This window comes from Nerophis lumbriciformis, linkage group LG21 (genome assembly GCF_033978685.3).
Source record: "Nerophis lumbriciformis linkage group LG21, RoL_Nlum_v2.1, whole genome shotgun sequence".
NCBI lineage: Eukaryota > Metazoa > Chordata > Actinopteri > Syngnathiformes > Syngnathidae > Nerophis > Nerophis lumbriciformis.
The window spans coordinates 34661062-34687683 of record NC_084568.2 but is presented as its reverse complement, the minus strand read 5'-3'; the positions used below and the strand labels follow the sequence as shown (position 1 = coordinate 34687683).

Sequence of the window (26622 nt, the reverse complement as noted above, 5' to 3'; positions counted from 1 at the left end):
GCACATCACCCCTATTTTAGCGTCCCTTCACTGGCTCCCTGTGCGTTACCGAATACATTTTAAACTCCTTTTATTTGTTTTTAAATGTCTAAACAACCTCGCGCCAACCTATCTCTCCGACCTCCTTCAGCCTTACTGCCCCACCCGATCCTTAAGATCAGCCGATCAGCTGCTGTTGACGGTCCCTGACACAAGGCTGAAGCTTAGAGGTGACAGAGCTTTTGCCGTTGCTGCTCCCAAGCTCTGGAACGACCTACCCCTGAGTGTTAGACAAGCCTCCTCTCTTCCTGTTTTTAAATCTCTCTTAAAAACATACTTTTATTCCATGGCTTTTAACACTGAGTGATATCCATCCTGAAATGGCGCCCCATAATACACCTGCTGTGATCCTGTTTTTATGTTTTTATGTTTTTATTAATTCTATTTTAATTATTTATTTTTTATCGTGTTCTGTTTGTATTGTGTTGTGTTTGCTCGGTACTCGTTTTATCTTTTAACCTGTTCATTGTACAGCACTTTGGCTACCCCTGTGGTAAATTTTAAATGTGCTCTATAAATAAAGTTGATTTGATTTGATTTGACTAGAGACTGCCAGGAATTCAGGATATAACACTGGTTTATATGTAGACCAGTGTAGAGACTGCCAGGAATTCAGGATATAACACTGGTTTACATACAAACCAGTGTTATACACTGGTTTACATATAAACCAGTGTTATACACTGGTTTATATGTAAACCAGTGTATAACACTGGTTTACATATGTATGTATATGTACATATGGTTTACATATGTAAACCAGTGTTATAACCAGTGGAAAATAAAGAGTTGTAGAAATGATTGGAAACTCAAGACAGCCATGACATGATGTTCTTTACAAGTGTATGTACACTTCTGACCACGACTGTAAATATAATTGCATTGCCTAGCCTATTCTTACAGTGTTTGTCTTGTCCTCAGCAACTATTACATATACATGCATCCTATCAATCACTCAGTCAAAAAGCATCCATTGTATCTTATGCTCTCCTCTTTCAAGGCTGACAATGTTCCCTTCACCATCCAATGAGTGTCATCTTCCCCCCTGTGCTCCTTCTCTCAGATCCAGGTCATCAGCTTTGTCACAGAACAGAACTGGGACTCGTTGGAGGTGTTTGACGGGGGTGACAACACTGACACCATGCTGGGCAGTTTCTCAGGTACCCGAGTGATATCTCACCATACATGTGTCCCATGTGCTGTTGGAATCCAGGTGTCAACAGCAAGACCTGACTGCTATCCTCCTCACAAACACCTTCCTTGTATTTTTGCTTCCTTTCCCTTTCTTAGCAAGAGGTTGTTGTTTTGTTTTTTTCCGAGAATTGAACCAAATGCAAATGCTCCGAAGCAAAGCCTGGTAGCTATTTATCAGTAGCTCGCACAGTTAGTCATGGTCAGCCCACGCCAGAGATAGCATCACTAAGCGCTACTATTAATCTCCCCCCCCCCAGGCACTACGGTTCCAGCTCTCCTCAACAGTACGTCCAACCAACTCTACCTGCACTTTTTCTCCGATATCAGCGTGTCCGCCGCTGGATTCAGGCTGGAGTACAAAAGTAAGTGTTTTCCGGACCATAGAGCGCACCGCTTTGTAAGCTGCACCCACTCAATTTCAGTAGAAAAAATATATGTCCATATATAAGTCGCACCAGACTATAAGCCGCAGATATACACGTTGTAAAATTAGTTATTTATAGAGATGTCCGATAATGGCTTTTTTGCAGATATTCCGATATTGTCCAACTCTTAATTACCGATACCGATATCAACCGATACCGATATATCATACTTGCCAACCTTGAGACCTCCGATTTCGGGAGGGGGGTGGGGTGGGCGTGGTCGGGGGTAGGGTGGGGGGCGTGGTTGGGGCGGGGGCGTTGTTAAGAGGGGAGGAGTATATTTACAGCTAGAATTCACCAAGTCAAGTATTTCTTAGATATATATATATATATATATATATCTAAGAAATACTTGACTTTCAGTGAATTCTAGCTATATATATATATATATATATATATATATATATATATATATATATATATTTATTTTATTATATATATATGTATATATAAATTAAAAAAATACTTGAATTTCAGTGTTCATTTATTTACACATATACACACACATAACACTCATCTACTCATTGTTGAGTTAAGGGTTGAATTGTCCGTCCTTGTTCTATTCTCTGTCACTATTTTTCGAACCATGCTGAACACCCTCTCTGATGATGCATTGCTGTGTGGCACGCTCAAAAGTGCTTTCATCAAATGCATTAGAGTCTGGAATCTTCCATCTCTCCCTAACATGGCCCAAAACCGGTCAATCTTTGCTTCCTGAGGAAGATCTTCAGTGCCAAGCAACTTGGTAGTCCACTACTTCTTCCCGGAGGCTATCCAGGTCCAATCGCAGCTGCGGCTTGGAACTTACAAGCTGTTATGAGGGTAGCGTGTGTGTGTGTGTGTGTGGCCCTTTAATAGGGGAGCATGTGAGGTGAGTGACGTCAGTGAGTGTGTGGGCGAGAGAAGAGAGGGAGCGGTAGCGTGAGTGCGGGCGGGACTAGTTTGTTTTGTGTTGGATTGGCTGTGTGCAAGCAATCAATAAAGCAAGATTTGCAACTAATCGCCGCACTCAGGCAGGAAAGGTGCAACAAAGCGTATTTCTTCATCTTACTCGTCATCGGCGTCGCCATGGCTGTATCTTCCTCGTTCTTCTGCTTCGTCTCCTTGTTGTGTGCGCAGTTGTGCACTGCACTCTCTAAAAGCCGTATTTGTTATTGATGTTATAGATGGCAGTATTGTCCTGTTTAAGAGTGTCACAACATTGCTGTTTACGGCAGACGAACTGCTTTACGGTAGACAAAAACGTGACTGCTGTTGTTGTGTGTTGTTACCGCGCTGGGAGGACATTAACGAAACTGCCTAACAATAAACCCACATAAGAAACCAAGAACTCGCCCTCGATCATTCTACAGTTATAATGTGATTGGGCAGGCACACTGTTTATATTGTGGGAAAGCGGACTCAGGTCCGCATGGAGCTGGAGGGCGCGTGGCATCCAGCTCCGCCTGAATTTCGGGAGATTTTCTGGAGAAAATTTGTCCCGGGAGGTTTTCGGGAGAGGCGCTGAATTTCGGTAGTCTCCCGGAAAATCCGGGAGGGTTGGCAAGTATGCAATATATACAGTCATGGAATTAACACATTATTATGCCTAATTTTGTTGTGATGCCCCGCTGGATGCATTAAACAATGTAACGAGGTTTTCCAAAATAAATCAACCAAAGTTATGTAAAAAAAAAAATGCCAACATGGCACTGCCATATTTATTATTGAAGTCACAAAGTGCATTATTTTTTTTAACATGCCTCAAAACAGCAGCTTGGAATTTGGGACATGCTCTCCCTGAGAGAGCATGAGGAGGTTGAGTTGGGGGAGGGGGGTGTATATTGTAGCGTCCCGGAAGAGTTAGCGCTGCAAGGGTTTCTGGGTATTTGTTCTGTTGTGTTTATGTTGTGTTACGGTGCGGATGTTCACCCGAAATGTATGTTGTCATTCTTGTTTGGTGTGGGTTCACAGTGTGGCGCATATTTGTAACTGTGTTAAAGTTGCTTATACGGCCACCCTCAGTGTGACCTGTATGGCTGTTGACCAAGTATGACTTGCATTCACTTGTGTGTGTGAAAAAAACGTAGATATTATGTGATTAGGCCGGCACGCAAAGGCAGTGCCTTTAAGGCACGCCCCCAATATTGTTGTCTGGGTGCAAATCGGGAGAAATTCGGGAGAATGGTTGCCCCGGGAGATTTTTGGGAGGGGCACTGAAATTCGGGAGTCTCCCGGGAAAATCGGGAGGGTTGGCAAGTACGACTGGGAGACGCAACTGCTCTGTACTTCTCCCTACGTCCGTGTACACAGCGGCGTTTTAAAAAGTCATACATTTTACTTTTTGAAACCGATACCGATAATTTCCGATATTACATTTTAAAGCATTTATCGGCCGATAATATCGGCAGTCCGACATCTGTAGTTATTTACTCATAAATATTTACGTTTGTTTATGTACATACCTTTAGTTGTTTCCAAACAGCAGTAAAACGGCTGATCAAACAAAACGGAAGTCGTCGTCATGGACCCACTATTTAATATTTGTTTACTTACTATGGTATATTATGTATTTATCATTTATTCACTGTTCTGTTACAGAGAAGAAGAAAATGGGATAAAATTGCTATGGTAGGAAATGGGCAGGACTAAATAAGCTCAGCTTCTTCCTACTCCTTTTCGGACGTGCTGCAACGAAACATCTGGAAATATGTGACGCGTTACATTGTATCGTATGCATGTTCCAAATAAACTGAAACTGAACTAGCTGCTGAAGCTAGCTCTCCAATCAGCTAAACAGACTCACGGTGACGTTTTAGTGACTTTACTAAGGGAATTTGTGGAACTGGAACAACGCAAAAATAATGCAATCGTAAGTAAATAATACGAACACATACACTCGTAAACATGTTAGCTAAGGCTAACAACGCTCGCTTTATTACATTACGATAGCAGATACAAATATGCACCTCTAAAGGCTTAGTGGCCACATGCGTGGACAGCACCTTTTAGCTCTTATTTCCAAAATTGTGTACACTACTGAATTGGGGTTTTATGGCCACTTATGTGGACACTTATACTGTCATCTGGTGGTGTCAGAAGAGTATAACATACAATGGAATTTGGAAAAAAAAAGTGTAAAAATAAGAATTAGCATGTCACTAAACATGAAGTACACGTTTGTGTACTTATGGACTAAGTGCATCATATCAAAATATGATTCTTAGTTTTTATTCTAATTAGGGTCCAATAAGCCCAAATAGCAAAGATAAATAAAAAAAGCATGTAAAAAAAGCAGCTTGGGCCTTAAGAAGTTAAAAAAAAACCTCCTGCAAACATCACACATGGCACGGTTTAGTAAGAAACAATTGTTTTAGTTATATTGTAAAACCTCCTGTAAAAATCCATACGAGTAGAAACGCTATGGGCGGTTTTACTTCCGGTTCAAGGCATTAAAACAGGAAGTGAGTTTTCAACCGTCAACACATGCAGTGAGAAAACTTGTCCAAAAGATGGCGCCATAGCACACACAATAACATAGTTTTAATGTTTCTACTTGGGTTTAATGACAACTATTGAACTCAGCAGAGACAAATCCATGCATTAGCCTGCGCCGTTTTATAAGCCGCAGGGTTAAAAGCGTAGGGGAAAAAAGGCCAGAAGTTACAGTACTCATTATTTATGGAACTCCCCAACACCTGTGAGAGAATTATGAAATCATTTGAAGACTAACTGCAGGTCATTCGGATGCTTATAAAAGGTTTTATTTCACTTCTGCTCAGAAACGTCTTTTTATTTTCTAAGATAACATTTCTTTTCCTCTCAGCGGTGTCTCTCACCAACTGTCCTGAACCAGTGGTTCCTATGAACGGCATCAAGGTCGGGGAGCGTCTTCAGATGAACAACGTGGTGTCCTTTCAGTGTGAACCTGGATACACTCTGCAGGTAAAATCATCCAAATAATAACAAAGAAAATGTTAACCATGTAAAACATGTACTGGATCTCACAAAAGGGAGTAAAGTAAATCCCTCACATCCTTGTGTTTTTTCTAATGACAGAATATATTATCAATGGAAAATATCCAATCCACTTTATTTATATAGCACATTTAAACAACAAAAATGTTTCCAAAGTGCTGCACAACAATATTAAAAATCAGTGACGTGCGGTGAGGTTGATGGCTGGTGAGGCACTGACTTCGTCACAGTCAGATTTACAAACATATGAACCCTAAAGAGTATCTTATTCACCATTTGATTGGCAGCAGTTAACGGGTTATGTTTAAAAGCTCATACCAGCATTCTTCCCTGCTTGGCACTCAGCATCAAGGCTTGGAATTTGGGGTTAAATCACCAAAAATGATTCCCGGGCGCGGCGCCGCTGCTGCCCACTGCTCCCCTCACCTCCCAGGGGGTGATCAAGGGGATGGGTCAAATGCAGAGGACAAATTTCATTACACCTAGTGTGTGTGTGACAATCATTGGTACTTTAACTTAACTTTAACTTTACACATACAAACTGTAGCACACAAAAAAGCACATTTAATTAAAAAAAACGTTATTATGGTCTTACCTTTACATATAAAATAAGTCGGCATGGCGTAGTGGGTAGAGCAACCGTGCCAGAAACCTGAGGGTTGCAAGTTCGCTCCCCGCCTCTTCCATCCAAAAATCGCTGCCGTTGTGTCCTTGGGCGGGACACTTCACCCTTTGCCCCCGGTGCCACTCACACCGGTGAACTGAATGATGAATGATAGGTGTGAATGAATGATGGGTTCCACATGTAAAGCGACTTTGGGTACTTAGAAAAGCGCTATATAAATCCCAGTTATTATTATTATTATTAAGTCCATGAGCCGCTGTTGTGCTGACGAGAGTGTTATATCAACTAAAGCCCTCACTTAAACTTTCCACGTGCAAGATTGAATCTATTTAAAAAAAGTGTAACCGAGGGTTTATAAATGTCGCCGATACTGTATGAAACTACAAAATAACAAACACGGAGGCTCCAGTTTACACGAGGACCACTTTATTTACATTCTTTCAAAAACTTCCGCTCCACTCCAACGTGTCGTCACTTCCGCTCTTAGCGCCTTCAAAATAAGAGCTCAAGGCATATACTGTATAACAGCACATAACAGGAACTTAACATCACAAAGAGGAAAGCCCATAAAAATAGGTTACAAAAGTTATTTAATAAGAAGCCAAAAAGTGCAAAAACAATAATGTTCGTGTTGGAGGAGTTGTGAATTAGGTCCACCTGCAGTCTGCAGGTGTACCTAATGTTGTGGCCCTGCAGTCATTCACAACTCCTCCAACACGAACATTATTGTTCTTGCACTGTTTGGCTTCTTATGAAATAACTTTTTTAAATAGATTCAATCTTGCACGTGGAAAGTTTAAGTGTGGGCTTTAGTTGATATAACACTCCCGTCAGGGGTTGCCGTGCATTCTACAGCGGGGGTGCAGGAGGCGAGCCTCAGCCAGTGTGTCTTTTGCAGCCGTTTTATGATCGCTCAGCACAAGAAATACTTTACACACATACAGTTGTTGACAAAATACACTGTACATTATATACCTCAGCTAACTAAACTATAGAAATGTATAATATAATTCATATAGCAATACAGTCTCACTGCACAGCAGGCCAGCAGTTAGCCGAGTCCGCAATCCATGTTGAGGCACAATGCAGTGACGTGCCTCAACTGGCTGCTGATCACCGCACCGTCTCTTCTCAGTATTTGAACGGCAAATGTGAAAATTCAGCGATTTTAAATAAAAATAATCTAAAACGGGTGAAGTTAAATGGAAAATAACTTTATAGTATAATCACTGGATACATATAACAATTTAATTTAAAAAAAATCTTTTTACATTTTTTTTCTTTCCATGATGGCAGGTGAGGCCCGGCCTCACCTGCCTCTAGTGACTGCACTTCACTGTTAAAAACAATATTCAAATGTTATCCTTAGCTTCACCAATGACTGAATAAAAACAAAAAATAAATAAATATAAAACCAATAAAAAAACAATATAAAAATAAATATGATTAAAAACGATTTTAAAGGGTAAAACCAATTAAAACAGTAAATAGAAATGAGCATTTTAAAAACACAGAGGACCACACAACTCACGTAGTGTTAAAAGCCAGAGAATAAAAGTGGAGACTTAAAACACTCCACTGTGGGAGCAGTTTGAACATGGAGGGGCAGAGTGTTCCAGAGAAGGCCCTGTCTCCCCTGGATTTAAGTCTGGTCTTGGGCACCACGAGCTGGAGCTGGCTCTCGGACCTCAGAGCGCGCGCAGGAGTGTAAATTTGGATGAGGTCCGAGATATACTGAGCTGCCAGTCCATGTAAAGCTTTAAAAACAAACAGCAAGGTTTTAAAATAAATTCTAAAATGAACAGGGAGCCAGTGCAAAGTCTGAAGAATTGGGGTTATATGCTGGCGTTTCCTGGCCCCTGTTAAAAGTCCTGCTGCCGCGTTCTGGACTAACTGCAACCGGGGGAGAGCTTTTTGGCTAATGCCAGCATAAAGTGCATTGCAGTAGTCCAGGCCACTTGAAATAAAAACATGCACGACTTGTTCAAAAAGGTTAAAAGATAAAAACGGTTTTACCTTTACTAAAAGACGAAGATGATAAAAACACGATTTTAAAACGCCATTGACTTGTTTGTCAAGTTTAAAATCACTGTCTATAGTAGGGATGTCCCGATCCAGGTTTTTGCACTTCCGATCCGATACTGACCGATACTGGCCTATCCGAGCATGTATTAAAGTTTAAAGTTATTTACCCTACTTAGTTGTCAGAATCATGTTGAAAAGGGTTTTAGTACTCTTGATAACAACTAGCCAGCTGAATTAGGGGAGTTTGAATAATACACAATGGTTGGTAACAAGAAACTGACCTGTTTATTCAAGGATAAACACAAAATAGACAAAATTGTACATGACAAACAGAGATGGCATCATTGAACTAGGGCTGGGCGATATGGCCTTTTTTAAATATTGCGATATTTTAAGGCCATATTGCGATACACAATATATATCTCGATATTTTGCCTTAGCCTTGAATGAACACTTGATGCATATAATCACAGCAGTATGATGATTCTATGTGTTTTGATTGATTGATTGAGACTTTTATTAGTAGGTTGCACAGTGAAGTACATATTCCGTACAATTGACCACTAAATGGTAACACCCCAATAAGTTTTTCAACTTGTTTAAGTCGGGGTCCACTTAAATTGATTCATGATACAGATATATACTATCAGATATATACTATCATCATAATACAGTCATCACACAAGATAATCACATTGAATTATTTACATTATTTATAATCCAGGGTGTGGAGGGGGGCGCCTGATGTAAGTGTCAAAAAGACAACTAAAAGAGTTTGATATGAGAATAAATCTAAAGTTAAAATATAGGATAGAAATGCACCCATTTGCAGGAAATGTAGTCTTGATTTTCAACATTTTCTTTCAAGGCTTGCATGTCTACATTAAAACATTCTTCTTCATACTGCATTAATATATGCTACTTTTAAACTTTCATGCAGAGAAGGAAATCACAACTAAAAAAATCACAAATTTTTTTCATACGGTGTTGATGTGGAAATGTTTGCCTCTGCATTTTGATGGTGTGGACGTGTGGCACCGAATGGAGATAAGCGTCTCGACAGACCTTACAATATTTGAACAATGATGACGAAAACTGTTTTCTCTGTCGTGTCCGTGTGTCGAAAATTGTTATGCGCTTATTTTTTTATTTGATTTTGTGCGTGGCATAGATTTGCCGTGCGCAGAGGACGCTTGAGCAGGGGCGCACCTTAGCAGCTGCGCTAGCATCACAGCTAACGCTAGCCATGCTGCTACCTCGCTCTCTGCTGGGAGAGGGCGTATACGTATGTGACGTATGACGTGACAGTATGTGACGTATGTCGTGACAGTATGTGACGTGTGTAAGAAGGTGCGCTTGCTGTCTGTGAGAGGGAGACACAGGAAAGAGTGAGAAGAGCCTGTCGTGTAATGCCAGCAGTTAAAAGCAACTGCGTTAAAATCTACAGACCTGTGGATGTGTTGAAGGTGTGCTGGAAAATGCGGAATGGAGCTTAGGGAACCGCAGAAAAGTGGAATGTATTATTTAAATCGGTGCGTTGGAAAACACGGACCGGAGGTTTTTTTTAAAACTGGATCTGGATCGGCATTTTCCCATGCCTTGCCGATACGCATTTTTTTGCGAATTTCGGCGGCCGATCCGATCCAAATATCGGATCGGGACATCCCTAGTCTATAGTGACGCCAAGGCTGGTAACTTTGGGACGCACATCATTTTGCAATGGTCCCAAGTCAGTGAGGGCCGGACCAAAAACTGAAATTTCCGTTTTTCCCTCATTCATTATTAAAAAATTCTGGGCTAACCAAGCCTTGACGTGGCATAGACAGTTGAGAAGGGGTGTCAGGGGACCGTGGCCTTTTGAAATTGGCATATAAATTTGGCAGTCATCTGCATTAAAGTGATAGAACACTCCATGCCTCTTAAAAATCTCTACAAGAGGGAGAAGGTATAGTGAAAACAGGATGGGACCTAGAATAGATCCCTGGGGGACACCACAGTAAAGCGGAGCAGAAAAAGAGGTGGCGTCCCCCAGCCTGACAGAGAAGGACCTCTCTGACAGGTCGGATCTGAACCACTCTAATGCAGTCCCCCTGACACCCACACAGTCTCTCAGGCGCTCTCAAAGAATTGTGTGGTGGACTGTGTCAAAGGCAGCTGGAAGATCTAAAAGCACTAAAATGGCAGAGCTGCCAGAATCAGACATTAAAAGCAAGTCATTAAAAACCTTTAAAAGTGCAGATTCAGTACTATGCAAAGCTTTGTATCCAGACTGAAATGGATCTAAAGTGCTATTTTCATCTAAAAAAGGCTGCAGTTGCGCCAAAACACATTTCTCCAAAATTGTTGACACAAAAGGTAATTTGTGAAAATATAAATAAAAATATACTATACAATTGGAACTTGGGTATCATTTTGAGTAGTCAGTGTACAGCATGTATAGCAGTGTATATTTTCACACTTCAACTTTTTCTCATTTAAACTTGAATTTATTATTATTGTATGTTTTGTACTAAAACTAATCAATGGGAATGAATTGCATTTTACCATTACATTTTTATCAGTGATGGAGCAGGAAAGGGTTAAAAGGATTTTTGCTGTCAAATTTCATATAAAGATTCATTAATTGGTCCCCATGGGTCCCGGAGCCCTACCTCCCTCTGATTCGTCCTTTATTTCAATACAGTCACAAATCCCCCTTCTTTTTGCTTTTTGTCACTTAAGACACATTTACATATTTAGTTACCCAATATCTTACTGGATGAAAATTGCTCGGTCATTGCGGGTTTTTTTTTTTGCGATATGATGTATCTGATTTATTCACGTCCATGTGAACAGTGGGATTTTTGAAAATCCGACCAAGGTGTGGATATAAATCCGATGGTGTTGCAGTCTGAACGACCGGGTCGTGTCAATCCGACCTCAAAGTCATCAAAAAAGTGAAACATTTCATAATTCTTACAAGAAAACAAGCAAAATTTAAATATTTTGGCATTCACATCGATGCCCCTTCTCCCCTGGCACCGACTCCTCGCCCACGGTCTCCCCGGAACAGACGTTGAAGCAAACGCAACACAAACTGTGAGAGTTTGCCATATACATGCTACTGATTAGCATTAGCAGGTTTACATGGCGTTTTTTAAGATCTCCAAATGTTACTACAACTAAGATGCACATTACAATGAAACTGTGTGTAATAAGTTCAATACGTACAGTATTAACACTTTATAGGGCTCAACATAAGACGTGCAGCTCAATGGCAAAGACTACTCCCTGGCTAGTCAATACACTACTGACGTTGAAAACCTTGAGTTTAATTTGATGCTTGTTTTGTACTAAAACTAATCACTGAGTGTAATTAATTCAATACTTACAGTATTAACACTTTATAGGGCTCAACATAAGACGTGCAGCTCAATGGCAAAGACTACTCTCTGGCTAGTCAATACACTACTGACGTTGAACAGCTTGAGTTTAATTTGATGCTTGTTTTGTACTAAAACTAATCACTGAGTGTAGTTAATTCAGTACTTACAGTATTAACACTTTATATGGCTCAACATAAGACTTGCAGCTTAATGGCAAATACTACTCCCTGGCTAGCCTATACACTACTGACGTTGAACAACTTGAGTTTAATTTGATGCTTGTTTTGTACTAAAACTAATCACTGAGTGTAGTTAATTCAATACTTACAGTATTAACACTTTATAGGGCTCAACATAAGACTTGCAGCTCAATGGCAAAGACTACTCCCTGGCTAGTCAATATACTACTGACGTTGAACAACTTGAGTTTAATTTGATGCTTGTTTTGTAATAAAACTAATCACCATGTGTAATAAATTCAATACTTACAGTATTAACACTTTATAGGGCTCACCATAAGTTCAATACTTACAGTATTAACACTTTATAGGGCTTACCATAAGACTTGCAGCTTAATGGCAAAGACTACTCCCTGGCTAGCCTATACACTACTGACGTTGAACAACTTGAGTTTAATTTGATGCTTGTTTTGTACTAAAACTAATAACCATGGGTAATAAATTCAATACTTACAGTATTAACACTTTATAGGGCTCACCATAAGACTTGCAGCCTAATGGCAAAGACTACTCCCTGGCTAGTCAATACACTACTGACGTTGAACCACTTGAGTTTAATTTGATGCTTTTTGTACTAAAACTAATCACCATGGGTAATAAATTCAATACTTACAGTATTAACACTTTATAGGGCTCACCATAAGTTCAATACTTACAGTATTAACACTTTATAAGGCTCAACATAAGACTTGCAGCTCAATGGCAAAGACTACTCCCTGGCTAGTCAATACACTACTGACGTTGAACAACTTGAGTTTAATTTGATGCTTGTTTTGTACTAAAACTAATCACTGAGTGTAATTAATTCAATACTTACAGTATTAACACTTTATAGGGCTCAACATAAGACTTGCAGCTCAATGGCAAAGACTACTCCCTGGCTAGCCTATACACTACTGACGTTGAACAACTTGAGTTTAATTTGATGCTTGTTTTGTACTAAAACTAATCACTGAGTGTAGTTAATTCAATACTTACAGTATTAACACTTTATAGGGCTCAACATAAGACTTGCAGCTTAATGGCAAAGACTACTCCCTGGCTAGTCAATACACTACTGACGTTGAAAACCTTGAGTTTAATTTGATGCTTGTTTTGTACTAAAACTAATCACTGAGTGTAATTAATTCAATACTTACAGTATTAACACTTTATAGGGCTCAACATAAGACGTGCAGCTCAATGGCAAAGACTACTCCCTGGCTAGTCAATACACTACTGACGTTGAACAACTTGAGTTTAATTTGATGCTTGTTTTGTACTAAAACTAATTACCATGGGTAATAAATTCAATACTTACAGTATTAACACTTTATAAGGCTCACCATAAGACTTGCAGCTTAATGGCAAAGACTACTCCCTGGCTAGCCTATACACTACTGACGTTGAACAACTTGAGTTTAATTTGATGCTTGTTTTGTACTAAAACTAATCACTGAGTGTAGTTAATTCAATACTTACAGTATTAACACTTTATAGGGCTCAACATAAGACTTGCAGCTCAATGGCAAAGACTACTCCCTGGCTAGTCAATACACTACTGACGTTGAACCACTTGAGTTTAATTTGATGCTTGTTTTGTACTAAAACTAATCACCATGGGTAATAAATTCAATACTTACAGTATTAACACTTTATAGGGCTCACCATAAGTTCAATACTTACAGTATTAACACTTTATAGGGCTCAACATAAGACTTGCAGCTTAATGGCAAATACTACTCCCTGGCTAGCCTATACACTACTGACGTTGAACAACTTGAGTTTAATTTGATGCTTGTTTTGTACTAAAACTAATCACTGAGTGTAATTAATTCAATACTTACAGTATTGACACTTTATAGGGCTCAACATAAGACTTGCAGCTCAATGGCAAAGACTACTCCCTGGCTAGCCTATACACTACTGACGTTGAACAACTTGAGTTTAATTTGATGCTTGTTTTGTACTAAAACTAATCACCATGGGTAATAAATTCAATACTTACAGTATTAACACTTTATAGGGCTCACCATAAGACTTGCAGCTTAATGGCAAAGACTACTCCCTGGCTAGTCAATACACTACTGACGTTGAAAACCTTGAGTTTAATTTGATGCTTGTTTTGTACTAAAACTAATCACCATGTGTAATTAATTCAATACTTACAGTATTAACACTTTATAGGGCTCACCATAAGACTTGCAGCTTAATGGCAGACTACTCCCTGGCTAGCCTATACACTACTGACGTTGAACAACTTGAGTTTAATTTGATGCTTGTTTTGTACTAAAACTAATCACTGAGTGTAATTAATTCAATACTTACAGTATTAACACTTTATAGGGCTCAACATAAGACGTGCAGCTCAATGGCAAAGACTACTCTCTGGCTAGTCAATATACTACTGACGTTGAACAACTTGAGTTTAATTTGATGCTTGTTTTGTACTAAAACTAATCACTGAGTGTAATTAATTCAGTACTTACAGTATTAACACTTTATATGGCTCAACATAAGACTTGCAGCTTAATGGCAAAGACTACTCCCTGGCTAGCCTATACACTACTGACGTTGAACAACTTGAGTTTAATTTGATGCTTGTTTTGTACTAAAACTAATCACTGAGTGTAATGAATTCAATACTTACAGTATTAACACTTTATAGGGCTCAACATAAGACTTGCAGCTTAATGGCAAAGACTACTCCCTGGCTAGTCAATATACTACTGACGTTGAACAACTTGAGTTTAATTTGATGCTTGTTTTGTACTAAAACTAATCACCATGGGTAATAAATTCAATACTTACAGTATTAACACTTTATAGGGCTCACCATAAGTTCAATACTTACAGTATTAACACTTTATAGGGCTCAACATAAGACTTGCAGCTTAATGGCAAAGACTACTCCCTGGCTAGCCTATACACTACTGACGTTGAACAACTTGAGTTTAATTTGATGCTTGTTTTGTACTAAAACTAATCACCATGGGTAATAAATTCAATACTTACAGTATTAACACTTTATAGGGCTCACCATATGTTCAATACTTACAGTATTAACACTTTATAGGGCTCAACATAAGACTTGCAGCTTAATGGCAAATACTACTCCATGGCTAGCCTATACACTACTGACGTTGAACAACTTGAGTTTAATTTGATGCTTGTTTTGTACTAAAACTAATCACCATGGGTAATAAATTCAATACTTACAGTATTAACACTTTATAGGGCTCACCATAAGACTTGCAGCTTAATGGCAAAGACTACTCCCTGGCTAGTCAATACACTACTGACGTTGAAAACCTTGAGTTTAATTTGATGCTTGTTTTGTACTAAAACTAATCACCATGTGTAATTAATTCAATACTTACAGTATTAACACTTTATAGGGCTCACCATAAGACTTGCAGCTTAATGGCAGACTACTCCCTGGCTAGCCTATACACTACTGACGTTGAACAACTTGAGTTTAATTTGATGCTTGTTTTGTACTAAAACTAATCACTGAGTGTAATTAATTCAATACTTACAGTATTAACACTTTATAGGGCTCAACATAAGACGTGCAGCTCAATGGCAAAGACTACTCTCTGGCTAGTCAATATACTACTGACGTTGAACAACTTGAGTTTAATTTGATGCTTGTTTTGTACTAAAACTAATCACTGAGTGTAATTAATTCAGTACTTACAGTATTAACACTTTATATGGCTCAACATAAGACTTGCAGCTTAATGGCAAAGACTACTCCCTGGCTAGCCTATACACTACTGACGTTGAACAACTTGAGTTTAATTTGATGCTTGTTTTGTACTAAAACTAATCACTGAGTGTAATGAATTCAATACTTACAGTATTAACACTTTATAGGGCTCAACATAAGACTTGCAGCTTAATGGCAAAGACTACTCCCTGGCTAGTCAATATACTACTGACGTTGAACAACTTGAGTTTAATTTGATGCTTGTTTTGTACTAAAACTAATCACCATGGGTAATAAATTCAATACTTACAGTATTAACACTTTATAGGGCTCACCATAAGTTCAATACTTACAGTATTAACACTTTATAGGGCTCAACATAAGACTTGCAGCTTAATGGCAAAGACTACTCCCTGGCTAGCCTATACACTACTGACGTTGAACAACTTGAGTTTAATTTGATGCTTGTTTTGTACTAAAACTAATCACCATGGGTAATAAATTCAATACTTACAGTATTAACACTTTATAGGGCTCACCATATGTTCAATACTTACAGTATTAACACTTTATAGGGCTCAACATAAGACTTGCAGCTTAATGGCAAATACTACTCCATGGCTAGCCTATACACTACTGACGTTGAACAACTTGAGTTTAATTTGATGCTTGTTTTGTACTAAAACTAATCACCATGGGTAATAAATTCAATACTTACAGTATTAACACTTTATAGGGCTCAACATAAGACTTGCAGCTCAATGGCAAAGACTATTCTCTGGCTAGTCAATACACTACTGACGTTGAAAACCTCGAGTTCAATTTGATGCTTGTTTTGTACTAAAACTAATCACTGAGTGTAATTAATTCAATACTTACAGTATTAACACTTTATAGGGCTCAACATAAGACGTGCAGCTCAATGGCAAAGACTACTCCCTGGCTAGTCAATACACTACTGACGTTGAACCACTTGAGTTTAATTTGATGCTTGTTTTGTACTAAAACTAATCACCATGGGTAATAAATTCAATACTTACAGTATTAACACTTTATAGGGCTCACCATAAGTTCAATACTTACAGTATTAACACTTTATAGGGCTCAACATAAGACTTGCAGCTTAATGGCAAATACTACTCCCTGGCTAGCCTATACACTACTGACGTTGAACAACTTGAGTTTAATTTGATGCTTGTTTTGTACTAAAACTAATCACTGAGTGTAATTAATTCAATACTTACAGTATTGACACTTTATAGGGCTCAACATAAGACTTGCAGCTCAATGGCAAAGAGTACTCCCTGGCTAGCCTATACACTACTGACGTTGAACAACTTGAGTTTAATTTGATGCTTGTTTTGTACTAAAACTAATCACCATGGGTAATAAATTCAATACTTACAGTATTAACACTTTATAGGGCTCACCATAAGACTTGCAGCTTAATGGCAAAGACTACTCCCTGGCTAGTCAATACACTACTGACGTTGAACAACTTGAGTTTAATTTGATGCTTGTTTTGTACTAAAACTAATCACCATGGGTAATAAATTCAATACTTACAGTATTAACACTTTATAGGGCTCACCATAAGACTTGCAGCTTAATGGCAAAGACTACTCCCTGGCTAGTCAATACACTACTGATGTTGAACAACTTGAATTTAAATTGATGCCTGTTTTGTGCTAAAACTAATCAATGGTAACCAATTGGAACCATTTACACAACGTGCCAACTTCACCGGTTTTGTATAATATAATATAATATAATATAATATATAATGCTGGCTACACTTTGTCTTATTTGTGGTATCTTCTGCTCTGCTGTCTCCAAGGGGAGCTCACACATCACCTGCATGCCCGGAACTGTCCGACGATGGAACTACCCGCCGCCTCTCTGCATCGGTAAGGTTTTCTTCCCTGTTCTTAACCGTCTGACATCTTTCCCTGGGGGTGGTCCTTTGTCTCGCTGGGGTCCCCAGACGACTATCTGAAGCACGACGGGGCCGCGATCTGGCTTTCAGGGCTGGTGGTCTTGATCATGGTGGGCTTTTTGTCCTCCCTTCCAAGTGCAACAAGAACAAGTTGCCTCTTGTGGCGGTTCAAAAGGTGGAGTGCACGTCTTTGGCTGTTTTTTGGCCTAATGGATCCCGCGGGAGCACTTTGACAAACAGGCTCCTTCTGAGCCCGTGATTGGTTGAAGTGTCGCAGGTTCATTATGCTGCGAGCCTTCAGAAGTAGAGGATGAGGAGCCAGCCCATTATTTATCCCTGAGAGAAAAAATACATCAGCTGCCTTTTCTCTTTTTGTGTTAAGTGGGCTGTTTTTCTCATCTATTTCTTCCCCCTCGCTTTTCTTATTCCCTCACACCCGCCTTGCAGGACCTCCCACTGTTTTCTGCTGGAGTCAGCTGATGCTTTTAACAGTTTAGTCTCCTTTTATCTCTTTTTTTTCTCCACTTCAGGAGTTCTCACCCTTTTCATCTTTGGTGATAGCATCATCACTTTTATTTCCGACTGTTTGGAATCCTCATCTCGGATTTCAGTCGAGGAAATGGTTTAAAATGAAAGTGGGAAGGCTGACATAAATGTGCCACTAGATGAACCTTTAGGTCTACTTAACATCCAGTAGGTGTACGCTACAGGTGTACACAGGTGTCAGACGGACATGCTGAAAGAAGTGTTATAAGTAACCATACGGCATATAATCTTTTTGATTTTTTAAAAGTTTTTTACACATCCATATTTCTGAAAATGTCATATGTTTCTACTTAAAAAAAAAAAAGAAATTAAAAAAAAAAAAGTTTATTGCTGTTTTTGTTAAAAACAAAACACAACAAATTGTTTATTCTGGAGAAAAACATAATATATGCAATATTTAAAAAAAAAAATTAAATTGCAAAGTAGAATACTTGAGATGTGTTCAGTCAAGCCTGAAATAGGCCAATAATTCATAACACTGATTTTGATACATTATTATTTTGGAGTATTGACAGTTTTGAAAATGTTTTTTATTATTTTTTTGCATTTTTTTCCTAAAAAAAACAACAAAAAACAAAAAAAAACAAATTATTTATTCAGGGAAAAACATAAAATCTGCAATATTTTCTAAATTGAGTAACAAAGTAGAATACTTGAGATGAGTTCAGTCAAGCCTGAAATAGGTCAATAATTCATAACACTGATTTTGATACATTATTATTTTGGAGTATTGACAGTTTTGAAAATGTTTTTTACTATTTTTTTTGCGTTTTTTTCCTAAAAAAAGACAAAAAAACAAAACCAAAAAAAACTAATTATTTATTCAGGGAAAAACAAAATCTGCAATATTTTCTAAATTGAGTAACAAAGTAGAATACTTGAGATGAGTTCAGTCAAGCCTTACATAGGTCAATAATTCATGACACTGATTTTGATACATTATTATTTTGGAGTATTGACAGTTTTGAAAATGTTTTTTACTATTTTTTTTTGCGTTTTTTTCCTAAAAAAAGACAAAAAAAAAACCCAACTAATTATTTATTCAGGGAAAAACAAAATCTGCAATATTTTCTAAATTGAGTAACAAAGTAGAATACTTGAGATGAGTTCAGTCAAGCCTGAAATAGGTCAATAATTCATAACACTGATTTTGATACATTATTATTTTGGAGTATTGACAGTTTTGAAAATGTTTTTTACTATTTTTTTTGCGTTTTTTTTCCTAAAAAAAGACAAAAATGAAAAATAAAACTAATTATTTATTCAGGGATAAACAAAATCTGCAATATTTTCTAAATTGAGTAACAAAGTAGAATACTTGAGATGGGTTCAGTCAAGCCTTACATAGGTCAATAATTCATGACACTGATTTTGATGCGTTATTATTTTGGAGTATTGACAGTTTTGAAAATATTTATTTTTTATTTTTTTATTGCGTTTTTTTCCTAAAAACAATCAAAAATAAAACCCACCCAAAAAACAAACAAATTGTTTATTCAGGGAAAAACATAAGATATGCAATATTTTTAAAAAATTTAAAAATTGCAAAGTAGAATACTTGAGATGAGTTCAGTCAAGCCTGAAATAGGTCAATAATTCATAACATTTTGATGCATTATTATTTTGGAGTATTGACAGTTTTGAAAATGTTTTTTTATTTATTTTTTTTGCGTTTTTTTCCTAAAAAAAATAAAATAAAAAATAACCACCCAAAAAACAAACACATTGTTTATTCAGGGAAAAACATAACATATGCAATATTTTCAAAATTGAGTAACAAAGTAGAATACTTGAGATGAGTTCAGTCAAGCCTGAAATAGGTCAATAATTCATGACACTGATTTTGATGCATTATTTTTGGAGTAGTAACAGTTTTGCAAATGTCATTTTTTTTTACATTTTGTTTTTATTGTGTTTTTTGTGAAAACGTTTTTACTAAGGGAAAAACATAAAATTTGCAATATTTTCAAAATTGAGTAACAAAGTAGAATGAGTTAATTCAAGCCTTAAATAGGTCAATAATTCATGACAATGATTTTGATGCATTATTATTTTGGAGTATTGACAGTTTTGAAAATGTGTTTTTATTTATTTTTATTGCGTTTTTTCCTCCAAAAAAACCCCACCCAAAAAACAAACAAATTGTTTATTCAGGGAAAAACGTAAAATATGTAATATTTTCAAAATTGAGTAACAAAGTAGAATACTTTAGATGGGTTCATTCAAGCCTTAAAAAGGTCAATACTTCACAACATTGATTTTGATGCATTATTATTTTGGAGTAATAACAGTTTTGAAAATGTTTGTTTGTTTTTATTGTTTTTTGTCAAAAAAAAATGTATTGAGGGAAAATCTAAATATGCAATATTTTCTAAATTGAGTAACAAAGTAGAGTACTTAAGATGAGTTAATTCAAGCCTTACATAGGTCAATAATTCATGACACTGATTTTGATGCATTATTATTTTGGAGTATTGACAGTTTTGAAAATGTTTTTTTTTGTTTGTTTTTTTGTTTTTTGCGTTTTTTTTCCTAAAAATAAAAAAAACACCCAAAAAACAAACAAATTGTTTATTCAGGGAAAACATAAAATATGTAAAATTTTCAAAATTGAGTAACAAAGTAGACTATTTTAAATGAGTTCATTCAAGCCTTAAAAAGGTTGATAAATTATAGCATTGATTTTGATGCATTATTATTTTGGAGTAATAATAATGCTTTGTTTGTTTTTATTGTGATTTTTGTTTAAAAAAAAAAAAGTTTATTGAGGGAAAATGTAAATATGCAATCTTTTCTAAATTGAGTAACAAAGTAGAATAATTGAGAGTCAAGCCTTAAGTAGGTAAATAATTAATGACACTGATTTTGATGCATTATTATTTTTGAAGAGTAACAGTTTTGCAACTGTCATATTTTTTTATTTTGTTTTTATTCTGTTTTTGTGAAAAAATGTTTTTTGAGGGAAAAACATAAAATCTGCAATATTTTCAAAATAGAGTAACAAAGTAGAATACTTGAGATGAGTTCAGTCAAGCCTAAAATAGGTCAATAATTCATAACACTGATTTTGATGCATTATTATTTTGGATTATTGGCAGTTTTGAAAATTTTTTTTTTTTTTTTTTTTTTTTTGCGGTTTTTTTGCGTTTTTTTCCCGTAAAAAAACAAAAACACCCAAAAACTAACAAATTGTTTATTCAGGGAAAAACATAAAATATGTAATATTTTCAAAATTGAGTAACAACGTGTAATACTTTAGATGGGTTCATTCAAGCCTTCAAAAGGTCAATACATTATAGCATTGATTTTGATGCATTATTATTTTGGAGTAATAATAATGTTTTGTTTGTTTTTATTGTTTTTTTGTTAAAAAAAAATGTTTATTGAGGGAAAATCTAAATATGCAATGTTTTCTAAATTGAGTAACGGAGTAGAATACTTAAGATGAGTTAATTCAAACCTTAAATAGGTCAATAATTCATGACATTGATTTCGATGCATTATTATTTTGGATTAACAACAGTTTTGAAATTGTCACATGTATTATGATTTTTTTGTGTTTTTTTATTGCGATTTTTGTATAATAAAATGTTTGTTGAGGGAATATCATAAAATATGCGATATTTTCAAAATTGAGTTGCAAAGTACAATACTCAATATTTAATAACATTGTTTGAATTTTATTTGTATCATGTATTTAATCACATTAACTGAATCATTTTTACTTCTTTTTTGTATCAATACATTATTTCCTATGTACACTGAAATGTAATGATAGGATAGTGTGTATAATTGTCTTATTTGCTACTGTAGCTCATCACACTGATGGACTTTTTTTAATGATTTTTTGTTGTTTAATCATTATTGCTTTTAAGCTGACCATTTTTATCATAGGTCCAGGGACAACAGATGCAAAATAGCCTTATGGCTAATTCTAATAATGTACACTGTCCCTGTCAAATACATTGTTAAATGCTAAATAATTGATAACAACGCTGATTTTGATGCATTATTATTTTCGCGTATATAAAACATTGTTTATTGTGGAAAAACCCCACAAAATAGATTATTGTGGGGAAAAATATATAGTATGCAATATTTTTAAAGTTTAGTTGCAAAGTAGAACATTTTAGATTAGTAAATTAAAGCCTTAATAGTTCAATAGTTCAAAACACTGATTTTGATGCATTATTACTTTGGAGCAATGCCTGTTTTAAAAGTATATTATTTACTTTTTTGTATGTTCATTGCATTTTTTTGTGGAAAAAAAGCCTCAAATTGTTTATTTGGCAGGAAAAACATATAATCTGCAATATTTTCTAAATTGATTTACCAAGTACTTTAGATGAGTTCATTCAAGCCTTTAGTTGGTCAATAATTCATTACACCGATTTTGATGCATTATTATTTTTGGGTAATGAAAAATAAAAATAAATAATTTTTAAAATATATTTTTATGTTATTGCTGTTTTTGCTAAAAAAAAAACAAAAAAACACAACGGATTGTTTGTTGTGGGAAAGACATAAAATGTGCAATATTTAAAAAATAAAAGTATGTTGATTGCGTTTTTTGTGGGGGAAAAAAACATTGTTTATTTGGGGGGAAAAACACATAATCTGCAATATTTTCCAAATTGATTTACAAGGTAGAATACTTTATATTAGTTCATTTAAGCCTGAAATAGGTCAATAATTCATAACACTGAATTTGATGCATTATTTTTGAATAATGAACATTTTTTAAATTTCCTATATTTAAAATGCATTTTTTATTGCTGTTTTTTTTTTTTTTTAAATACCGAAAAACACGGCAATTTGTATGATGGGGAGTACATGAGAAAGTGGAAAGGAAATAGCAGTAAGGAGCAAACTGCTTTTCCTGCTGAGTTCTGAGTTCTTTGTAAGATGTATTTGATTTATTTATACATTTATTTGTTTTCCCAAGTAGCACAATCAACGTTTTAAAGCGCACACGGAGGTAAAGAAAAGCAGCTGAACGTTGACCACGTATTGTACTTAAAATGCAGCTGCTGCCATCTTGTAGAGTTCAATTCCGATGTTTTTTGACAGTGGTAATTAATAGGGGTGTCAAAAAAAATATTTTTTGAATTCATCGCAATTTTTATTTGTAACGTTTCTCAATTGATTAAAAAAAAATCCAAAATGTTTTTTTTTTTTTTTTTTTTTTTTTTTTTTTACTTGTCCTGTCCAGCCACTCAGACAAATCATATAGTTGATGTAGATGATCTATATCTGCTGTACACATTTTTTTAGAAAAGAGAAGAGTTGGATACTTCTCTCGTTGCCTTATTTGTATTTGACTTTATTCAATGTTTGAGTAGAATTTTATTAAACAAAACCTGTTTTTTTTTTAATCAGAGCTGTTACCTTCAAAACCCAAAAGCAGTGAAGTTGTCACGTTGTGTAAATGGTAAATAAAAACAGAATAAAAGCATTATTTTTGGATCCAGGCATATGCTTGTTGATGACCCACAGCTTCATATTTTAATGTCAGACATACGTATTGAGCAGGTCAAAAAAGAAAAATTGCTTGGTGTGCTATTAGACAGTCAACTGTCATGGTCCGATCATATTGATGGTATTTCAATGAAAAAAATGGGAAGAGGTTTAGCCATGGTCAGGAAGTGCTCCACCTTCTTGACATCTTCAACAATGGCTCAAGTCATACAGTCCTTGGTTTTCTGTCATCTTCATTACTGTCCTATAATATGGTCCGCTACGACTAAGTCTGACCTGAACAAACTGCAACTTGTTCAGAACAGGGCAGCTAGACTGGTACTTAAATGTTCTTTGCACACTAATATTTCATTTATGCATTCACGCCTGTCCTGGTTGTCTGTTGAACAAAAGATGTATTGTAGTCTCCTTATGTTCTTTAGAACTATCATTTTAGATCAATCACCAGATTACTTTTACAAACAGTTTTTAAAATCAACTAACACACATACAGGTAAAAGCCAGTAAATTAGAATATTTTGAAAAACTTGATTTATTTCAGTAATTGCATTCAAAAGGTGTAACTTGTACATTATATTTATTCATTGCACACAGACTGATGCATTCAAATGTTTATTCCATTTAATTTTGATGATTTGAAGTGGCAACAAATGAAAATCCAAAATTCCGTGTGTCACAAAATTAGAATATTACTTAAGGCTAATACAAAAAAGGGATTTTTAGAAATGTTGGCCAACTGAAAAGTATGAAAATGAAAAATATGAGCATGTACAATATTCAATACTTGGTTGGAGCTCCTTTTGCCTCAATTACTGCGTTAATGCGGCGTGGCATGGAGTCGATGAGTTTCTGGCACTGCTCAGGTGTTATGAGAGCCCAGGTTGCTCTGATAGTGGCCTTCAACTCTTCTGCGTTTTTGGGTCTGGCATTCTGCATCTTCCTTTTCACAATACCCCACAGATTTTCTATGGGGCTAAGGTCAGGGGAGTTGGCGGGCCAATTTAGAACAGAAATACCATGGTCCGTAAACCAGGCACGGGTAGATTTTGCGCTGTGTGCAGGCGCCAAGTCCTGTTGGAACTTGAAATCTCCATCTCCATAGAGCAGGTCAGCAGCAGGAAGCATGAAGTGCTCTAAAACTTGCTGGTAGACGGCTGCGTTGACCCTGGATCTCAGGAAACAGAGTGGACCGACACCAGCAGATGACATGGCACCCCAAACCATCACCCAACCATGCAAATTTTGCATTTCCTTTGGAAATCGAGGTCCCAGAGTCTGGAGGAAGACAGGAGAGGCACAGGATCCACGTTGCCTGAAGTCTAGTGTAAAGTTTCCACCATCAATGATGGTTTGGGGTGCCATGTCATCTGCTGGTGTCGGTCCACTCTGTTTCCTGAGATCCAGGGTCAACGCAGCCGTCTACCAGCAAGTTTTAGAGCACTTCATGCTTCCTGCTGCTGACCTGCTCTATGGAGATGGAGATTTCAAGTTCCAACAGGACTTGGCGCCTGCACACAGCGCAAAATCTACCCGTGCCTGGTTTACGGACCATGGTATTTCTGTTCTAAATTGGCCCGCCAACTCCCCTGACCTTAGCCCCATAGAAAATCTGTGGGGTATTGTGAAAAGGAAGATGCAGAATGCCAGACCCAAAAACGCAGAAGAGTTGAAGGCCACTATCAGAGCAACCTGGGCTCTCATAACACCTGAGCAGTGCCAGAAACTCATCGACTCCATGCCACGCCGCATTAACGCAGTAATTGAGGCAAAAGGAGCTCCAACCCAGTATTGAGTATTGTACATGCTCATATCTTTCATTTTCATACTTTTCAGTTGGCCAACATTTCTAAAAATCCCTTTTTTGTATTAGCCTTAAGTAATATTCTAATTTTGTGACACACGGAATTTTGGATTTTCATTTGTTGCCACTTCAAATCATCAAAATTAAATGAAATAAACATTTGAATGCATCAGTCTGTGTGCAATGAATAAATATAATGTACAAGTTACACCTTTTGAATGCAATTACTGAAATAAATCAAGTTTTTCAAAATATTCAAATTTACTGGCTTTTACCTGTATTCATGACACTAGGAATGCCAGCAATGGCTATTTGGCACTTCCTGCTCCCAGGACCAATCTCCTCAAACATACAGTCATGTATAGATGTACATCATTTTGGAATGGGTTGCCATCTCACATTAATCTCTCACAAAGTAAATTGTCATTCAAGACAGCTTTGAAGATACACCTATTGCAGCTGCCCACATGACGTGAATTTTTAATACTGGTTTTAACTAGCTTTTTATCTTATGTTGTATTTTTCCATTGTATAATGTCTGTTATTGCATGTATTCTTTGTATTTTAATTTTGTATGCTCCTATATGGACCCCAGGAAGACTAGCAGTCGCCTTGGCATCAGCTAATGGGGATCCATTCAATAAACAATAAACAATACAATGATTTGCAAATCATTTTCAACTTATATTCAATTGAATAGACTGCAAAGACAACATATTTCATGTTCACACTGACAAACTTAACTTTTTTTGCAAATAATAATTAACTTAGAATTTCATGGCTGCAACACGTGCCAAAGTAGTTGGGAAAGGGCATGTTCACCACTGTGTTACATGGCCTTTCCTTTTAACAACACTCAGTAAACGTTTGGGAACTGAGGAGACACATTTTTGAAGCTTCTCAGGTGGAATTCTTTCCCATTCTTGCTTGATGTACAGCTTAAGTTGTTCAACAGTCCGGGGGTCTCCGTTGTGCTATTTTAGGCTTCATAATGTGCCACACATTTTCAATGGGAGACAGGTCTGGACTACAGGCAGGCCAGTCTAGTACCCGCACTCTTTTACTATGAAGCCACGCTGTTGTAACACGTGGCTTGGCATTGTCTTGCTGAAATAAGCAGGGGCGTCCATGGTAACGTTGCTTGGATGGCAACATATGTTGCACCAAAACCTGTATGTACCTTTCAGCATTAATGGTGCCTTCACAGATGTGTAAGTTACCCATGTCTTGGGCACTAATACACCCCCATACCATCACACATGCTGGCTTTTACACTTTGCGCCTAGAACAATCCGGATGAT

The 26622-nt window shown here is 36.7% G+C and overlaps 1 protein-coding gene across 1 annotated transcript in view; it reads left to right on the top strand.

Annotated features, from left to right (window-relative positions):
• Positions 1-26622, top strand: part of csmd2 (CUB and Sushi multiple domains 2) — an 828472-nt gene that overhangs the window by 601083 nt on the left and 200767 nt on the right. The window contains exons 37-40 of the mRNA XM_061982429.2: positions 1103-1199; positions 1491-1595; positions 5464-5582; positions 17398-17467. Coding sequence (XP_061838413.2) covers positions 1103-1199; positions 1491-1595; positions 5464-5582; positions 17398-17467 — 391 coding nt within the window. The remainder of the gene's footprint in view (positions 1-1102; positions 1200-1490; positions 1596-5463; positions 5583-17397; positions 17468-26622) is intronic.